The 19,350-nt window shown below is 45.3% G+C and overlaps 2 protein-coding genes across 3 annotated transcripts; both read right to left on the bottom strand.

The window, feature by feature from the left end:
- Positions 1–24: 24 nt before the first annotated feature.
- LOC1277075 (uncharacterized) lies at positions 25–3,647 on the bottom strand. The gene is made up of 2 exons (XM_061646392.1): positions 3,480–3,647; positions 25–1,074 (listed from the first exon to the last, which is right to left on the bottom strand). The coding sequence occupies exons 1-2, from the start codon at positions 3,480–3,482 to the stop codon at positions 169–171; spliced, it is 909 nt and encodes a 302-aa protein (XP_061502376.1). The 5' UTR covers positions 3,483–3,647; the 3' UTR covers positions 25–168.
- Positions 3,648–13,355: 9,708 nt separating this feature from the next.
- LOC5667337 (uncharacterized) lies at positions 13,356–19,311 on the bottom strand. 2 transcript variants are annotated; one of them, XM_001688827.2, is made up of 2 exons: positions 17,515–19,311; positions 13,356–15,570 (listed from the first exon to the last, which is right to left on the bottom strand). In XM_001688827.2, exons 1-2 carry the CDS (start codon positions 17,604–17,606, stop codon positions 13,812–13,814), a joined length of 1,851 nt encoding a protein of 616 aa, XP_001688879.2. In that variant the 5' UTR covers positions 17,607–19,311; the 3' UTR covers positions 13,356–13,811. The 2 variants fall into 2 exon arrangements, with proteins under 2 accessions (XP_001688879.2, XP_061501049.1); XM_061645065.1 differs by having other exon boundaries at positions 17,658–19,311.
- Between the last annotated feature and the right edge of the window lie 39 nt (positions 19,312–19,350).

Genomic DNA, 19,350 nt, shown 5'->3' with positions numbered 1-19,350 from the left:
AGAGAAATAGAAACAATCCACAGATTGATATAAATAGCGTATAGCGCATATTTACGGGTAACTTTGTTCAGACACGGCCACTAATAGTTCTTCTCTCCCCCTTTCTTGCTTTTCAGATATCACAACATCACTCAGACACCTTCTCATTGCATCAATTCCCCTGTTACTTCAGTTGTTGGTGCAGGAACCGCTGGACAGGTTAAACTTGCACAGCAACCAGTTCATCAGGCTGGGCGGCGGCGTACCCTCCGACACGCCGTGCCGATCGACGTAGATGATGTTGATGGTTGGCTGCGGCACCTCATCGCCCGGAAGCACTTCGTTCGTTTCGACGCGCTGCTGCTCGCCGGAAGTGGAGCTTCGGATGCGCCCACCCTGCTCACCAACACCAAAATCAGTCGCTCGCTTGATCGGTCCGGACTGCTGCTGGACGAAGGTGGAAATGAACGACGATCCCTGATCGTTGCCGCCGGTGGAGGACTCGGACTGGCGCACGACGGTGGCAAAGCCCGCGGCACCGCCCGTGGCTGGTGGAGGACGCTGGGGCAGATACTCCTTGGACGGTGGCTCAACCGGCAGGTACGTGTTGGGCGGGGGCGTCGGTGGCGGAAGGTAAGTGTTCGGTTGGCAGTACGTTGTGGTAAGCAGGGAGGTGACGGTAGTGGGTTGAATTTCCGTCGTCGTCGACACGATGAAGTCGGTCGAGGTGTAGGTAATGAATTGGGTGGCGGTTTCGGTGAGCGTTTGGACGACGGGAGGCAGCGTCACGTAGGACGTCTCCAGCCGGGTGCTCGTGATGGGGGGAAGGGTTTGCGTTTGCGTCTGGTAGGAAGTGGACACGAGCGTACTGTAGTCGGTGACGGTGGTGGTGCTCGGGAGGACCAGTGGACACTTGGGCGTGTTGTAGGTGTAGCCTTCGTTGAAGGGTTTCGATGGTTTCGGATAGTTGTAGCCGGTGAATGGGGCGGGCGTGGTTGGTTTAGGGTAGTTGTAACCGTTGAAAGCATTAGCCTGTTGTTGTCCTGCGGCCGATACGGCTGTGGCGATGGCGATCAGGACGAGCAGTGCTGCTGCCTGGAAGGAGAAAGGATATGTTAATGTTTTAACACACTTTGGCATTTGAAGCTTCTTCCACTCTGCTTGCTTGTGATGAAACGCGTATCTCAATCCAGTTTTTTTGTTGTTCGACGGAATGATAATAAAATTCTATCAGCGAGAGTAGTATAATCGTTTTATGCAAATGCGGCGAAGAACATCTTTCTAATAAAGGGAAAAAAGCAATCCCTAAACAGCAAGCGACGAACCCGCTTATCATCGATACATACCCTTAGAACGCGATAACCTTAGAGCCGAAAACCAGTTCGCATTTAGGAGAGAGAGATGGGATCATTTGCAATTCAAAATTTCTGTAACATTCTATCGCTCAAGGGAAGACAGCGCTATCGAATCGTTTTATTCTTTTTTACATGCCGATTTTTAGTAGTAGTAGTAGTAGTAACTAGTTGTTGGCAAGCTTTCAAAACCTCCCGCGCCATCCCCGAGCTGCTTGATGAAGCTTTATTGTTTTGCAGCTTCTCGGGCACAGAAACAAACAAACGCGTACCGGAACGTGATGCGTTAAGAACGCTCCGGCACTACAATCGCGGAAGAAGGGCTGGTGCGTTGAGTTTTTTTTTTTGTTTTTTCATAAGACACTTGCCACATTTCTTCGCATACACACACACTCACACGCACTCTTCAGTCATTAATCTTTCGTCCGGTAAGGTTAGCCAACGCTGACCATCAGCATCATTCATCACGCTCCCTCCCCCATTCAACGACCATTACGGGTGTCGTCAGATTCTCTGTAGAGGGTTAGTGCGTCAATCCGTCAATCTTTCGGCACGCAGTGTTGCACCGTCTGGCAGGGTTGTCAAACAATTAGTGAGGGTTGCACTATTGCTACACTGGGCAGGAAATGGAATATGGGCCGGATTGGGAAACAGTTCTTTGAACTGTTGCTTTGTTTATAGGCGAGTTTAAGTTGCTACATCTTACAGATCTGTGAAAGATCTAATATACAGCACAAATTGTCTCTTTTGTTTGTCTTCTATTTTAGTTTCAACTCGGGTCGAATCAAAAGAATGTTCTCCAAAATAATCTTTTCTATTATCAATTCAACTCGATCAGTGCAATAAAAAAGGCTCGACGTTGACGATGAATCAACTGTAAGAATAGCTAATGACAGGTGCGTTGACAGTTAGGTTCAAGTGAACTTGTAAAATTAGCCCTGTACGTATCATTGAACTTCAGATATCAGATTTATTAATTGCATTATGCAAATCGAAACAAAAGTAATGCTCATAGCATTAGCTAATGAGTTCACGTTGATGGGATACGCTAATATGGGATGGATTACGTGCTCCTTTACCTGAAATTTTTGGTCAAAAAGGGATACTTTTAGGAACTTTTTGAAAGTTATACATCACCGTTTACTTATCCTTGTGCTTCTTTTAGCTCTTAGCTCCTCTCTATGCAATCCTATTTTTACACGATATGCTACACTATTTTTTTCACAAAAAAACATCAATGTACGCAAACAAAGTAATTGCATTTGTTAAGCTTGTCAAGAACAATGCGTCACAATAAATTGAATTAGAACGAATCGAAAAAAAATGCCCTTAAGAATAAGCAGTGCTTTTTCTGCTTTTTCTATTTGGCGTAACATCCTACGCGGACATACAGCCGGATAGTCAGTCCTTGCTACGAGGGGACGGTCAATACGAGGCTAGAACCCGTCAACCCGCATAAGTCGCACGAGTTAACGGCTGTACTACTAGGGGACCAACCCAATTTTACCATATTTTGTTCATATTGGATGTTAAGAATGTTAGTATTTTCCTTCAATTGTCAACCTATAAAGGTCAAGTGTTGTAAAACACGACATAAAACTGATATCATTCAATGAAAAGATAAATATTACCCTGACGGTTTTCTATGGAATGCTTCCCAGAAACTTCTAGGACACTGTTTCTACAGAAAATTAATTTCACTATCGACAACTAGACAAGACTAGAGCTAGATCTGAATTCAACTAATCCCACTGCATTGTATTGCTTCAGGCAACTGAATAATATTATACAACAATTTTAGAAGAATCTGGTCTAAGCATCTATGGAACTACCAGAAGAATCACTTTTTCAACCGAATCCAACACTTCTGAACAATGATAATCAATCCACACGCTGGCAAGAGTTTGCCATCCCTGGATCAGTACTGGGTAGGAGCTTTCTAGATCTTCGCCGTTGTATCTCTTATCTAGCAACAAATCCACACCGCTTTTCTTTAATGATCTCAATGTCCATGAATTCTCCTTTGACCACTTTCAATTTCAATCGCCTCACAAAACAGTTTTAGTTCAGTTTTAGTTCACAGTCCACTGCAGTACGCACGATGTTACTTCACTCTATTTTTTAACAAGAAAAACACAAATGATTTACCATTTTCGTACTGTATGTAGTCAATTTTCCACTTCAAACACGATCACACAGTCACAATTTTCTCCCTTCAAATCCTTGACAACCGTGTTGTGGTCGATGCTTGCCAACTTCACACACGTCTTACGAAGATACCAAGATCGACCGGGCTCGGTCCGGTTGTCCAGCTGTACTGACCTGACCAGCATGCACCACAGTCGGTTTTAATCATAAACCCGATGGTGGCCACCATCCTCCCAACCGAACGTCATGGCGCGCGGTTCCCCGTTTTTCGGTGCAGCGTGTGTACGAAATATGTGCGAATCAGTTCGCTCCGTCTTTTTCTGGCTTTGTTTTTGGTGTCTCTCGCTCTCTCTCGTCTTGGACTGCTGGGGAGGGCCTTGGTGAAGGGGCCAACTGCTACTACTGCTGTGCGTTGCAGTCGGGCGTGAAATCTTCTGAACCATCCACCCGCACCATACCACCATACAGACGGCTGGAAGGGAGATGGTTTTGCAGGCTGACCCGGGGGCTACCCTCGCTCGCCGCAACCGTTTGGTTCTCCGGGAGGGATTCATCGTGTGGCCAAACGGTCCGTCTCTGACAAGACTTCTAATATTTCGATTTTATTACCCATTGTTGTTCTTTTTTTCGTTTCGTTTCGTGTCTCTGTAGATGAAGTGTGTCTTTCTTACCATCGTTTTGTCTGTTGGGTACGAGTTTGATACGAGCGTCAAGCCCTCCCCCTGTTCGCACTTGAGGTGAATCAGCTAAGAATTTGGACGAATGGATTATCAAGCCCTCCTCCCCCCACGGGTAAGCGCCTCAGGTAATGCTTTACTTTAATTGAATAAAAATCGTTCAATTTTATTTAAGTCAAGCGGCACGATCCACTATTTACAATTCCCCAGAGCCAAAAAGGCGTTTGTTGTCTTGCACGCCCGTGTTTTTCGTTCACTTACCGCGTGATTTATTGCCCATAATTGCGAACGAACTTTGTGCTGTAGACTGACCAGAACCAGAGTCTAGGTTTTTTCATGTTAAATAAACCAACTCAACGGAAAGGTCAGCTTGGAGAGTGCCATTATCCTGATGATCCAGTAGGAAAATACACCACTAAAAAGCGTGCGGCGCGCTACTAATTGGAAAAGGCATGGCCAACCTTTACCGAAATCACGCTGGCACCTTTCACGCTGGCAGCCAACAGCCGGGCCAGATGGTGTGGTAAAGATCAGATTAAAAAAACACCGATAAGACTCCAGGTCCCACTCACTCTCCCTTTTCACAGTGCCATCAGCCAGTAGCGTCATTATCACCGCGCCCCTCAAGTTGCGGTCGGTCAGCTTTTAACGTTAGCAAATACACCCACCCAGTGGGTGAGAAAATCGGCTCATCTTCGTAGATCCGTGAGATAATCTACGGTCGCTGGCCATGTAAATGGTGCGGATAGATTACCCTCTCAAGCGTTCCTAGGTCTAGAGGACTGACCTTGGCCGGCTGGTGATGGATTCAATTTGGCCGATCGTGCCGGATCTGCTTGATCATCGCAAGGAAAAATCAAACGCCCAGAACGGATACGGAACATTAATCATGAGGTGCGTTTTTTTTGTTTTATTTCACTTAGAACAAGCTGGATTGTGGATACTCCCTCCCATGTTTAATGGTGGCTTTCGCAGGGTGTCATCTGTTTAGCACAGATTTTTTCTTCTTCTTTTGGACATCTTCAGCACAAACCACAAAAGGGATTTTATGGACCTCTCTATAAAGTGGTGAGTTTATTACACCGGGAAAGCTCCAAAAGAAACCTTTTTTCCCATTCCCACGTTCCGGTAGGAGGTGCTTCCGTGTTTGATGGACCTTAGATGGTCATTAAAAAAAGTATTAATTTTACAAATCTTTTGCCAAACCCACAGGACGTTTATTGTCTGTCGGAAGCGCGATGTTGGCATGGATCAAAATTAGTGATTTTTGGGAACAACAAACAAGACGTTATACATATTCATACACAACGCCACGATTCCGCTTGAGGAAGTTGCCGCTTTGTGTCTCCCAAATCAAATGCTCATCGCGTTGCAGTCTTGAAGACTTCCTGCTGGTTAAACGTTAAAGCTGACATGTCTCGTTAAAGTTAATGTCCGCCGCGTTTGGGCTGATTTGTACTGATCTTCTGCCTTGTACAAGCCGGCAATTTGGTGCTACAAAACCTCCACACACACCCACACATACCATTGTTTACAAAGTGTGACAGTTTTGCGGTTGAAGAGTTGCAAGCGACGAACCTTACATTTTGGGGTGGAAATCCCGGTTTCGTTTGCTAAGTTAAATTACAAATTAAGCCGCGTTCGCCGGCTCTGTTGCACAGTAAGGTCCGAGTTCCTTCCTCACGCTCTAGTCGAACTAAAATGCACCCCGAGCGGTTGTGTCATCTGGCCAGAGTGTTGACTCGCCGCAAAGACACACGCCAGCTTCAATAAATCAGCGCAAATGTTTGCCAAATATATGTCTGACGGTCGCGGTTTTGGCAGCCACTAGAGCTTGCTTGCCCGGTGGAGTCCGTTTCGTTAGAAGGTGAGAAAATGGTAGGTTCCAAAATTGTTTCCCTCTTCCTTTTCTCGTCCCTCAATCTAACAAAATGGTTGAATGCTAAATTTTATTTAGTTGGGTTTTTTTTGCATTGTGTGTACGTTTCCAGCCAGCTGAGCGGCGAACAAGTTAGTCCATTTCAACGCAACCCCGCAGCAGATAAAATCAAGCTTCTCAGCTTAGTTCAAACAATTCGGCAGATGTTGAAAACGGAGATGGTTCGCGCGAGAGAGAGGCATAATGATTAGAAGGTGATGATGGTGGCACCGTTCGTACCGCTGCCAGTTGCGATAACGATCGGTTAATGGAAGGAGGCGGAGAAGCGTAAGTATAAATGTCGATTGGGGGACGATTTATAACAATATTTGAAGGTGTTTATTAATTATTAATTAGATGGAAACTCGGCTCTTTTTTAACTATGCGATATTTATGGACGCATTTTATGGTGAAGATCGTTTGATAAGAAAATATGTATATTAATTTCTTTCTTTTAAAATATGCTCTCTATTGGGAAATGACTGCATTTAAAGTGTGTCGCAAATCATTATTTAACGTTTCACTAACTAATAAACACGCCACGATTTCAAGGACCTTCAATACAAACTGGAGCATCGTTCTGAGAGAGGGCAATTTCATCCTCCAAAAGTCTTCAATTGAACCTTTGTCCGGATGGACGTAAGCGACGAACCTAGCTCGCGTTTGCTCGCTGACGTTAATCAAATATGTTAAATCAAACAGCAATGCAGCAATACCATTCCATTCAACGCCCTTGCGTTTTTCCTGCTGCAGCGTTTTTCCCACCTTTTTACAGCTCTTTGCTACCGTCGCGCGCATGCGCTCCCAATGCGGGAGGAAATTTAATTTGACCGTCAGCTAATTTAACTGCAGCCCCGTAACAATTATCTTCTCGGTAAATAAAAGCCCCAAAAAACAGATAAACGAAGGCAGCATCAGCATTGAAACAATGCTTCGAGCAAAGGTTCGAGTGGTCATAATTTAGGTGGCTCGTAACGCCACTTGCCAACCCTTCCTCTTCCCTCTTTGCGTTGTACAGTCGGAAAATTTGATCATAAACGATCCGCTAGGACGGGGGTAGTGTGAAGCCTTTGTACCGCAATTACATCAAGTGAATGAAAAGCGCACACTTTATTAACGGGGACCAACCAGCACCAGGGGTGATCGCTCGTGGCGGTCATAAAAGAGCGGAACTCAATCAAGCACCGTGTTTCGCATCCTTCCCATTGCTTGCACCCCGTAGTGGACGCGGCTGCTTCATGCAAAAACAGGGTGGACCGGCTCATTTAATTAACACATTCTTTCGTTGAATGAATGGGTACGCTATGGGGCGCTTCTGTGGCCGTAGCTAATGCCCGTCGGAATCGGTGTTCTATCGGATGATGGATGGCAACGATCTGCCTCTGATGGTGGTGATGTGCTATAATTTTTACCGCAAAACTTTAATCCATCTACACACCCGAGTTGTTGCACCATCTCCGGGCATAAAGGGGTGAACATTTTATTCAAACTTACTCTTAGGTTGCACTCTTTGTCACGTGTCGGCGTACTGGGTTTTGAAGATTGTTGCATTAGGTGTGTCCTATGTGTGTGTGTGCGTGTGTGTGTGGCGTGCCGCAAAGAACATCACCGGCAAGTGGGTAAGTGTGGCTGGGAAAACTCCCAGCAGTAGCCATCCATTCCATCCAGGTCGGATTTCGTCGCCGAGATCTTTGCACACCCACCTAGACACCTATCTTGCCTTTCTAAAATATTCTTGCCAATTGCACCAACCGCTTGGCGGCGGCGCTTCACCTCGCTTGTTCGGTTTGTTCGAGTAGTTCACGGTCAAACGAGATAGCTGAGTGGTTGGGTTTGCATTTGACGATGTGACCGGGTCAGTGAGCAGACCTGCAGACCATGCCATTTCCCGGTGCTTCGGCAGGGTGTTGATAAGATGTTTTTAAATCGTACGATTATGTAGATTACCGAAATTGTATGATAAATTGTGAGCATTTTTTTGTTAGATTTGGAGTGAAAGTCATCGTTAAAAGCGGTGTTTGAAATTGTTTGAGTCGCTGTTGCACAAAAGCTGTAAAGCCAGCTTGAAAGGTTTGCTTTAGCTCATGTTGTGACCATTTTTATCGGACGTTTACTTTTTAATTGCTCGTGGTTTGTAATTCATAGGCTATTTACATTTCATCATCTGACACTTTTTAGCGCCTATAAAAGGGTTTTAGCTGGGGGAATTTTACGGCAGTAATTTACAATATAATTGCTGGATTGAAGTCTTCAGTGAGTTTGAAAGTATCATGCGTAAACCACACTGCACCATAAAGGTCGATCAGTACATCACACATTTGTATTGTTACTCGAGGATCACGATCGATCGCTAAGGAATACGGAATGTCATTTGTATCTTGGAGAAATATACAGGTATTCCCCGATATACGCTATTAAGGAGAACCAGAGGTAGTAGCGTATCTCGAATATTAGCGTAGGTCGAATTTCGACATTTTTAGTCCAATTATACCTAATTTTTCTAAAATTTTGATTAAAGTGGTAGGCTGTAGCCACTTAATTAGTTATTTGAATTGATTTCAACTGAAGATACCAATTTTATACCTTTAAAAATAGTTTTGAAATTCGACCATAATGAAATTTATTTTGCATTTGACATTCGATCTGATTCGAATGACATTCGTCTGATTAGTACAATTTGCTCGAAGAACTGTCAAATTTAGAAAATAGCGTATAGCGTAATCGCGTATATCGAGTATGACGTATATCGGGGAATATCTGAAGCAAGGCCTCAATAGAAATAGGAGTAAGATAAGTTGGGCGTCCTCATACTGTCTGCCTAAACTAAGACCATGATAAGCTCTTCAAGTTGATAAAACTGTGACGGGTGGTCGGTCTTTAAGGAGTCTATTTTAAGCTATTCTGCTCAAAACCATACATTCCAAATTTATTTGGGGCTTTTCCAGTCGTTTCAATTCCTTCACTCGCTTCTTCTATTCCCCTTTATGTTGATTTGATTCTCACCGCCGGATAGGACGATTCCGGTTCCAGACTATCGCCTTCTCCATGAACCTGTGATGATATAACAACGGTGGACACGAAAAAGACCCACGAACGAATGCAAAAACTCGAGCTTTGTCCACAACTTGTCAATCGGGATGACTCACGCATGCATGCAAACATCGGCATCCCGTTTTAACGGGTTCACTTTGTTGACAATTCTTAATGATGGGGCGCAGTCTTTTTGGTTGTTGCTGTTCGTTCGATCATTTCGTTCGGTTTGTTTTTTGCTGCTGTTTTACATTACCATATACACCTTCTGGTCGTGTCGTTCTTTTCGCATAATCTGTGGCTCCATTTTTGGCCCCGGTCAACGCTAAAGCACGCTTAGCGTTGCACACACCGCCGTACCACAGATTCCACTGGATCGCGGCGGAACGATCGGCATCCCTCCCGCGAAACGATCGACAATCGTAGTCGATTAATTTTGTCTGCGTCCACCTGGACTCTTGCCTTTCTTCGTCTGCCTTTGCTGAAACTGGTCACACTACCTAGGGCTGGCCATATTTATAAAAGCAGGAAATATCTGACATCGAAACCATGCACCGCCGGTGGTGTCATTCAACGGAAAAGCAATACACGAATGAAGATGCACCACCGTTGAAGGGTGCGAGGCGAGTGATTTAAAGTCGATGGCCGCATCGCATGGCCGTCGCTCACCGCCACCACCTTCTAGAAAGGACCATCGGAGGGGGAAGACGTCGATAAGACAATTTTAATGTGCCTGCAAAAAAGCTTTACAATTAATGACACAATGCAATTACGAGCGGTTTAGTGTGGGAGAAGGGAAGAGAGAAAAAGTGAGCGAGAGAGAGAGAGAGACATAGAGAAGTAAAAGGAAGGATGTGGTGATGTCCAAACACGAGAGCCTTCAAAAAGGGACGAGCCTGTAGTACAGGGAACTTCAACTGTTCCGCTAAATAGTTTTAAAATTATAAGCAAAGGATTTTAACACAGTAACAGCGTTAAGGAAGGCTATTTAACTAGTAGAACCTTTTCGATCGATACTACATTTAATGAAACATTTTACTTCATTTTACTCCATATCGAGTTGTACACCCCTGCCTTAATCGGATCCGGAAATTCGATAAAATCCGATGACGAATCGACACAGCAACAACACGAAGACACTGTGCACAATTGCATTCTCCTGTACCCTTCTGGGTGGAACATTACAATCTTTGCGGCCGATTATAATGTAGTATGCTTTTTTACGTTTTTTGATTATGAAGCATCCCTCGGATCCGGTTGATCTCGGTACTGAGAAGTCATCATAAATCAATGTCCACCAAACAAAACACGATCAAAAGGGGAAAACGATCGTCCAGCGTCCTCCTGTCGACGCTGTCATCGGCATAAGGGTGAAGGTTAGAGATTCGCTGGCTGAACGGATGCTCTGGGTTTAGCCCATTCCCCGCCCCATCGAAGGTCGTCCAGCTGGTCAGATAATCGTTAGTAAAAGTAGTATTGCTATGCCACTGCGCCGGGCCACGATCGAGATGAGGCATACCGAGCAGGACAGTACGTGGTGTAGAGGTCAAGGTTTGGAGGGTAGAAGAAAGAAGAAATTTCATGTTTTTCTCTTTTCGATACTCATGACATGTTATCCCTTAACCTGTAGATGATATTTAAAATGGAAAAAGCATCTTGAAACATTCGGTAACATTGTAATGGGGGAATGATTGCATCTTTCTCGTCCTTGAAGAGAACTAGGGAGTGTCTGAAACTTTAACAAAATACGTCCTCTATTTCAAACAAGAAAGAGCCCAAGCTTTGTCAAAAGTAGTCATTTTGGTGTTGAAGATTGATATCTATCTGGCCTTAGATGGCAGATTTAAAACACCGTTCCGTATGATCGTACCAAAACCCATCAACATTCTTCAAGGAAACGCTCACAAATAGAGCTAAAGCTAAATGGTGTTTTTGCATGCTTTTAAACTAAAGAATACGGAAATAAATAACAAAGCCCATTTAAGAAGCTGGGCTAATCTACAGAAACAGTGGGCATTACAAATCGTTTTGTAAACAAAGGGATGCGAATACTAAGACCGGCAAATAATTTATTGTTATTAGCAGCTCAAATGGTTTGGACTTCTGGATGGTCAAAAATAGATTAATGATTTGACAAAGTAGAGGAAACATACATTTTTCTGTGTGCAAATTTTAAAACACAATCATTTGTTAGCCATTTTACCAAATCATAACAGATTCATAATAGAGACTTGCCGGACTACGGCCGGCCTGTTTGAGTGGAAGCGGAACCGCGTTCCGTATTGTAGTAGTAAATGTAAATCTCCTATCCGATTAATGTACTAGGCCAGATGTGTCAAACTAATATGGTTTAGTTTGCTTCGGTTAGTTTGGGTGGATCAAAGGTGGTTTATTTGGCTTATTAAAACGATACAGGTGGCTGGTAGAATTTGGTTTTTGCATCAGTTAATTGGTCCACATTAAAATGGGTCCATATTTGTGTTCTAAGCAGCGCTCAAGCAGCATTCTTATGTCAAATTGAAAGAATTGTTGTATTTTATATTAAGGCAAGGCATTGTGAAAATTATCTGCATAAACTATTCCGTACAACTTCTTGGCATCAATTTTAAGCTAAAAAAAATTAATGCGTAGGGTCGGTATCGTTGAGTCCGTTTCGAAAATTCCGTAGTCGTATTTTCCGTAAGACCGGGTGACCGTTTTGTTCAAGCACCCAGTTTCCCGGGATGCCCACCCCTCTCCTGGTTCGCCATATGCCACCATCTGCCCAAGGGATTGGATCTAGCTCGTGTACCCAAGCTAGAATATATGGAGGCACATGTTACCACTCTGCACGACGAGGACATATCGGAATAGGAGTTGGATAGGAAAGCCTATATTATCCCTCGGAGGGCTTCGGATCCCGCATCCCATTGCAGAGTTAACCTACGTAGGCGTGACGTGCAGATAGGTGAACGCACGTTTGAAGTCGTCCCAGAATTCACCTATCTCGGGTCAAAGGTCAGCAACGACAATAGCATGGAAGCTGAGTTGCGCGCAAGGATGCTGGCTGCCAACCGGTCATTCTACAGCCTGAAAAATCAGTTTACCTCAAAGAACCTGTCGCGTCGGACGAAGCTGGGACTATATAGTACCTATATAGTTCCGGTACTCACATACGCCTCTGAGACATGGACACTGTCCAAATCTGACGAATCCCTCTTAGCCGCGTTCGAGAGGAAGATGCTCAGAAGGATACTTGGCCCCGTATGTGTGGAAGGACAATGGAGCAGCCGCTATAATGACGAGCTATACGAGATGTACGGCGACCTCACTGTCGCGCAGCGTATCAACCTCGGAAGCCTCCGGTGGGCTGGCCATGTTATACGCATGGAAACGGACGACTCAGCCCGTAAAGTCTTTTTAGGCCGTCCACAAGGACAGAGGAGGCGTGGTAGGCCTACATTGAGGTGGCAAGATGGCGTGGAGGCGTCCGCCATTAAGGCCGGGATAACGGAATGGCAGACGAAGGTGCGAAACCGTGAGCGGTTTCGGACATTGAGGCAGGCCAAGACCGCAAAGCGGTTGTAGCACCGGATAAGTAAGCTAGTAAGTAAGTAAAGAATTGCTGATTATTTCCTGATCATACATTTAATTCATGTGGCTGTCAATAAGCAATCAAGCAATAAGGTTTACTTTTTAATCAGCCACAAAGTAAGAACCAAGCAAAGTACATTCAATTTTCGTATTCAATCTATCGTATTGGGGTGGGCCACTTTTTATTATGAGCTCTGTTTTGTGAGAAGGTTAAACAAAATAATGAAAATTTCAAAATAACGATGAGGCCAGAGGCATAAGTTTGACAAACCTGGTTGCTGCTTGATTCCGTTGTTCAAGCATAATAACAGAAGAACCATATCTCTAAGGGCCATTCTCTTCTTACTTGAGTAATCGTACGATGCATAAAATGCTATTTATGCTTTTTGTAGTCTTCCGTGTCTCGACGATCATATCGATCAGCATTCGTTTTCTCTCATCAATAAGGACATTTCTCAACTAGAGAACACTTAAAAGAGAAAACTGTCTAGTGCAATCTGAGCGCAAAATGTGTGAGGTTGTGTTCTTACGTTCTTTAATTATTTGTAGTTGAAGAAGTATGAGTTGTAATCATAATTGTCTCTTACCTTCTTAGTCAATGGTGAAACATTTACAATGTACGTTCCTGCAGTCAAAGATAAACCTTCAATCTATATTTTTTGAAATTGAATTGAAAAATTGAGTTCGATATGTTTTCCTTTTCTATTTTATTTTGAATTTTATGATGCAACACATTTTACATCTCATCTCCCCTTGCCTTTAGACAAATGTGTTTTCTATCAGAATTTTATAGCAAAATGCATATCGTTCATGTTGTTAGTTAACAGATAACCTTAGAATAATTTTATATTATCCCTCGTTAAATGGACATTTTTTATTTCGGCAACTAACGCGTGCAAAAGGTCCTCCAAAGTGCACAAGAGCCATGCTATCCTTCGCGCTATCCTACGCGTCGCTAGAGCGTCGAAGGACCTACGCGACCTATAAATGCCACGTTAAACAAGCATTCCATTGGTTTATCATTAACTAACATAAAGCTTCTTGATTCCCAGCCTCGTGTCTCTACCCTATCATATCGTCTTACCAACCTAATTACTATCATTCCCTTTGCACTGTAAGAAAATGCATCCTTCCTCACGCCCGTACGCCACCGGTCCACCGGCCAGTGCCACTCCATTCATCACTCGTCCACCGGCTAAACGATGGCAGCGGGGGCGGTGGATTCCGTCCCAGCGGGACATGATCGAAGTTGATCTGTGTTGGAATTTCGATCGATTTTATCACCTCCACGGTGGAGGTGACCGGTGCCAGCGTTGGTGGAGCGACTTCACTGGGCGGCTGCTGTGCCACGGGCTGTGGCTGATGCCTTTCCTCTCCTCTATTTAGTTCCAGCGATTCTAGTGAAGCGGTCGCCGGTGTCGTACTGTAATCGTGGCTCGATTTGCGATTCGCCACCTGCGATACCGCCTGATGCCGAGGGTAAATGTTGAAGTGTACCATCAACCGTCCCGGAGCGATAAAGGGAGCGGAGAAGGGAGGGATACGCGGTGGTACACGTCCCTCCTTGCGGAAGTAGTTCTCACCACCTTCGTACTCGTCACTAGCGGCCTGTCCGAACGGCACTGCCCGATACGGTTGTGCTGTGGAGGGTCTTACACGCTGCTGCTGCTGCTGGTAAGGCGTCAGTTGGGCAAAGGTTTGCTCCGGCCAGGCCGGTTGACGGTATGGATTGCGGTACGGGTTGCGGATGCGCTTCCGTTGGTGATACCTTTGCTGCTGCGCAAAGCCCTTCGTACCAAGTCCAACCACTGGCATCGGTTCGAGGTTAAGCATAACGGAGAAAGGCATACCACGCGTTGGCCACTCCTCACTGTCGGCCGAGGGCGTCGGCTGGCTGGCCGGTGCAAAGCGAAACTGTTCCGTCGCGAGCAGATTCACCTCGCTCGGGTTGGAGGGTTTGAAGTTGTAGAGCCGATCGGGCTGCAGCTGCTGGTTGATGAGCTGCGGTGCTTGCAGATGCACTTCGCGAGGCTTTTGAGAGGACGCCCCAAACAGCGTGGTGATGTCACCCTCCTTCCGTGGATGGCGATAGATGCCGCTGAACTTTACGCGATGGTTCGGATGCACCGGGTGGTTAAACTCGGCCGGTTGAAGAGCCTGAGGAGCGTACGGGTAGTTGTAGTAGAGTAGGTGCTGCTGCTGAAGCTGTTGCTGCTGCTTGCGCTTGGCCAGCGTTAGCTGCCGCACAATGTCCTGCACGTTCGAGGGTGTCCAATCGTTGGGCGCGAGTGCTTTCGGCGTTCGATTGACGCGCGGTTGCTGGAATCCGATCGGTACCGGTTGGCCATTTAACGGTGCCACCTGGAAGGGTTTCGGTTCGACGTTCAAAACATCCCGCCGACGTTCCGCCTCGTCGGCGGCTTGGGTGGAATTGCTTTCTTTCGCTTCCTCCCAGGATGTCCACTCGGGGGCACGCAACGGTGGCTTCAGAAAGCGTGCTGGCAGCAGCACCAACCGATCGCGACCGACCAGCTCCGACGGGCGGACGGTCGGTTTCTGCTCCGCACCGTAGTACCGTAGCCGACGGGTCCGTTTCATGGAGGATCCTTCTTCTACCTCGCCGTCGTTCATTGGTTTCGTTTCGTTCGCTGCAATACCCGAGGAGAGCGGAGTCGTTAGGACGGTGTTGTACCCGCCCGCACTCGGCTCGATGGCAGTTTCGTTCGTGAAGCTGGACTCGATCAAGATCTGGTTGCGCGATTTGCGTTCCGCTTCGTGCACGATCATGAAGAGCGTAAAGAAGGCAACGAACGCCATCGCCAGTATGCTGTACAGTGCGATCTTGCGATGCTGGTGGTTCGGTTTGCGCAGCACATCCTTCGGTGATTCATATCTGTGGCGATGAGGGGAAGGAGAGGAGAAACAAGTCTCGATTAACAACATGCTTAAAAGGGACTTTCTTAACTACTGTTTGCACATGAAGGTCACAACTAGCATGATTGGGGCTCACTGATGAAAGCTTAACGATCAACTTTCGCAATGTTCGCTTTATGTGCTGTGTTGCTGGGCGAGGAAAGTTAGCGATCACTAAGTGCTGATTTTTATGAATCGATAAACAGTCATTGCTCGGAAAAAGTAGAGAAATTGTAACTGGATGAGCAAACAAATGTTAATATTTGAAATACTAACCATTGAAAAATGATACAAGAAGGTAAAATCCACTTACACTGTTGATATTTATATTACAGATTTGTTGAGTGCCAAGCAGACTTGCCTCGTGGTGTGACGGTCAAGTACACGACTTGATGACATGCATGTCATGGGTTCAAATCTCATAAGACTCGAGAATTGCTACGTTGAAATTCTAGTCATGGCTAAAACAAGCAGATTTTGGGGTAGCTGGCCAATCATTGCCCCCCCCCCTCCCTCCCCATGTATGCATGCATGCCCTAGCGTTGACACTCTACTCTATGTTGGGGAAGACAAATTAAGAATTCGATTGATAATCTAGGAGCCGCCGCCGCTACAACGACGAGTTGTTGTACGAGAGCTTTGGTACGGTTAATCTCGCTGTCGTTCAGCCACCAACAACACCATTTCAAACTCGCCAGATTCTTGACATAACACATTCTGGTATTGGGGCCTTTTCCGTTTTAAGTTCGTAGGCTGTTTGCATTGTATAGCAGTTTTCGAGCAGCTATCTAAGTCGATATAATATACAGGTGGGCTTATCTCAAGGTGTTTGAATTTAGAAGGCTGATTTTTATCGCTTCTGCTTCTGAATGAAGATTTTATGAGTGTTTTGTGTACTCATCAAGCCTCCAGAAAGCTTGTTTGAGCAAAAGTTTTCACCCGTTCTTTCAAAAAGTGATGTTCAAAATTGGTTATAAAAACAAGATATGAGACCACCTGATCTACATACACTTTGATTCTAGATTCCATCAACTGATCTCTTTAATGCACCTTGGGATAAATGTAAACACCACCTTGTTTTGCCATTTTTCGAGCAGGTACTCGAATCTAATTCTAGCTTTGAGGCTAGAATAATTTAGACTGAAAATTGCAGGGTAGTTTTGTGTGTGGTTTTGTATGGAGTGTTTACATGATTTCAGCCTCCAACTGTCAAACTTCATACAAAAAACTAACTAGAATCGTGAAGGGCCCCATTGTTGATTGCGTTGTTTTGCGCGCATAACACTAGACAATTCAGCCCTTTTAAAGTCCTTTTAAATAGCGTCCACAAGGACAGATGAAGCGAGGCAGGACCCCAAGTTCAGAAGGCAAGATGACGTTGAGGCTTCCGAAATTTATAATGCCGGAGTAACGGATTGGTAGACAAACGCATTAATGACTTAAAGGTAATGTAAGTAGGTAATTTTGCCGCTTTTAATCCAAATATTTTTGATTTGGCAACTTCTTTGGCCGTACTCGCTGCTGAGGTTGCGTTTGGAAATTCCGGCAGACGAGTCTTAATTATCTAAAAAAAAGGTAGTTTTCTTTTCATGTTTGTGGTTTAATTTCACATCTGCAAAAATTTCTGAAGCTACAAGAATTTCGAGGGCCACGATTGAAAGATTGAAATAATTTGCAGGCCGCATCGAACCTACGGATCCACGTCGTTGACATCTCTGGGCTAACCTTGGGCAATTTTAAAATTATAAGCATTCTTTTTCGGCCTTTCAAGCCCAATTTCTTGGGCTTATTTTTTACTCAATGCAAGATGAAAACTGGAATTTCAATCTGGAGCTGACCCATCCTTGCATATACCAATGCTTTTCTCCAATCGCTCTTGCAAGAAGTAAAACCATTGAAAACTGAATAGAAAATACGTCTGTACCTGTACACTGCACCCAGCTGCGACAGCCAGTTGTTACTGTACGCCTTCACGAATCCGTGGCCCGTTCCGGTGAGCTTTCGGTCGTTAAACATTCTGAAGAAAAGGGCTGTTGGAAAAGTTATCTTCTTCAACCGCTTATTAACCACTGGTACACTAGTAGTCACACACACACGCGCACTTCTTTAATGTGAACATTCACATCCCTTTTTTGTCACTAATTTTCACTACACGAACCAAGTTCTGACGCCCTTTTTCTGCAACACTCTACACTAAACAGTCACTTTGGATGGAAAGAACACACTTCACTGCAACCTGCGAGCCGAGCCCATCGCACCACAGACAAAACAACACACAGCGTACCGTGGACACCGCCACAACTAAACTGTCACCAGCGCATCGGCAATTCGGGCCACAAAGCGGTCACATCCATGGCCTTCTGGCGTCGAACGCGCACAGGCGCACACGCATGCATGCAAAACGCGGGGACGCGTACGCCATACGTGTGAGAGGATTTAATTCATGGCTGTCGATATGGCCGCGTGACTTACTTGTCGGAGCGCAATCTTCAGACGCACCCTAGCGCGGCGCGCTTTTTTTTTTAAACAACAGTCGACACTTTTCCGTCCCATCCTACTTCTTGCGCATTGTGTACACCTTCATTAGCCTGTAGAAAGAGACATTTTCCATCAGACACTCGTTGATGGAACCGTTCCTATGGTTACGCTTTCCACCCCAGCGGTGTTTCATACGGAAGCGAAACACCAATCTTCCGGCCTTCCGCCCATTTCTTATCGCACCTTTTGTAATCGTCTGGCGATGGCATCGTTTTTCGGTGACACTTGCCACTTCCCCCATACCAACCGAAGCCACCGACAAGAGCTATCGAGTAGGCAGCGCGCGGGCGCGAGTTTATGCTTTACGATGGCGTTGTAGGGCGATCGTTGTAAGAGACCGTGAAGCGAGTAATTACCGCACAAAAAGCAATCAGGCATCTTCCCTGCATCGGGTTGCGTCGGAAGTGCGAACTACTAGCAGTCGCAGTGTGTTTGTTTTGGCCCTAAACATCACAAAGATTTACTTTTACTTCGTGGTGCGTGGTGAGCCGCGCATGCTTCTGGAAGGGAGCAAAGTGTAAAGGGTTGACTTTTTTTTGGTGTTGTCTTGTCCCATGCGCATTAATTTTACAGAAGCCAAAAACAAGCTAGTTTCTGTTTTCGTTTTCTATTCCCTGAAATAAAACGAAAAAGAAGGTGGTGTTTATTTGGATGACGTTTTTTGTGGCTGTCTGAAGAGTCACCGTACACACACGCGGCGATGACATCAAATTTAGTGGCTTTGCATTTGTCTCAACGCCGGGGCTCCGACAACTCCTTACGCTTTCTTCGACCGTACGGCAACGGGGTTCGTCGCTTTTGCGCTTATTCTCAGCCAACTCCAACCGAGCCCGCGATATCACTTGCGCTTTCGTTAAGATCTCGTACGAATTCATCACCATCAAGATCAAGACGGGGAAAGGTAGGAGGAGGGGCTTCACGGAGTGGGTTCCATTTCGTTTGTAGAATATTAATTCGCCGGCTCATCGGACCCGATTCGCTTGCATCATCATCATCATGTGCGATCGTGCGACCGATTTTTGCGCGGCTGAAGTGGCCCAAACAAAATGTTACTCTGGGGGAACGCACTGGTGCGTGTGTGTGTAGATGGGCGAAGTATTATGTCTCCCACAAAACAACATAACAAAACATAAAACGTTAATGTACACATAAATTAAATAAAACAAAAAATGCGATCATAAAAATAGGGCTGGAAAGGTAGCAAAAAACACAAGCTAACTAC

The sequence above is a fragment of the Anopheles gambiae genome, chromosome 2 (genome assembly GCF_943734735.2).
Source record: "Anopheles gambiae chromosome 2, idAnoGambNW_F1_1, whole genome shotgun sequence".
Taxonomy (NCBI): domain Eukaryota; kingdom Metazoa; phylum Arthropoda; class Insecta; order Diptera; family Culicidae; genus Anopheles; species Anopheles gambiae.
This window is presented reverse-complemented; position numbering and strand designations above follow the sequence as displayed.

Bases quoted from the DNA above. Each gene is read 5' to 3' on its own strand.
- LOC5667337 (XM_001688827.2), bottom strand. From the start codon at position 17,606: ATGTTTAACGACCGAAAGCTCACCGGAACGGGCCACGGATTCGTGAAG. The intron at 15,571-17,514 runs GTACAGACGTAT...TCATCGCCACAG, and splicing joins CAGCTGGGTGCAGTGTACAG to ATATGAATCACCGAAGGATG.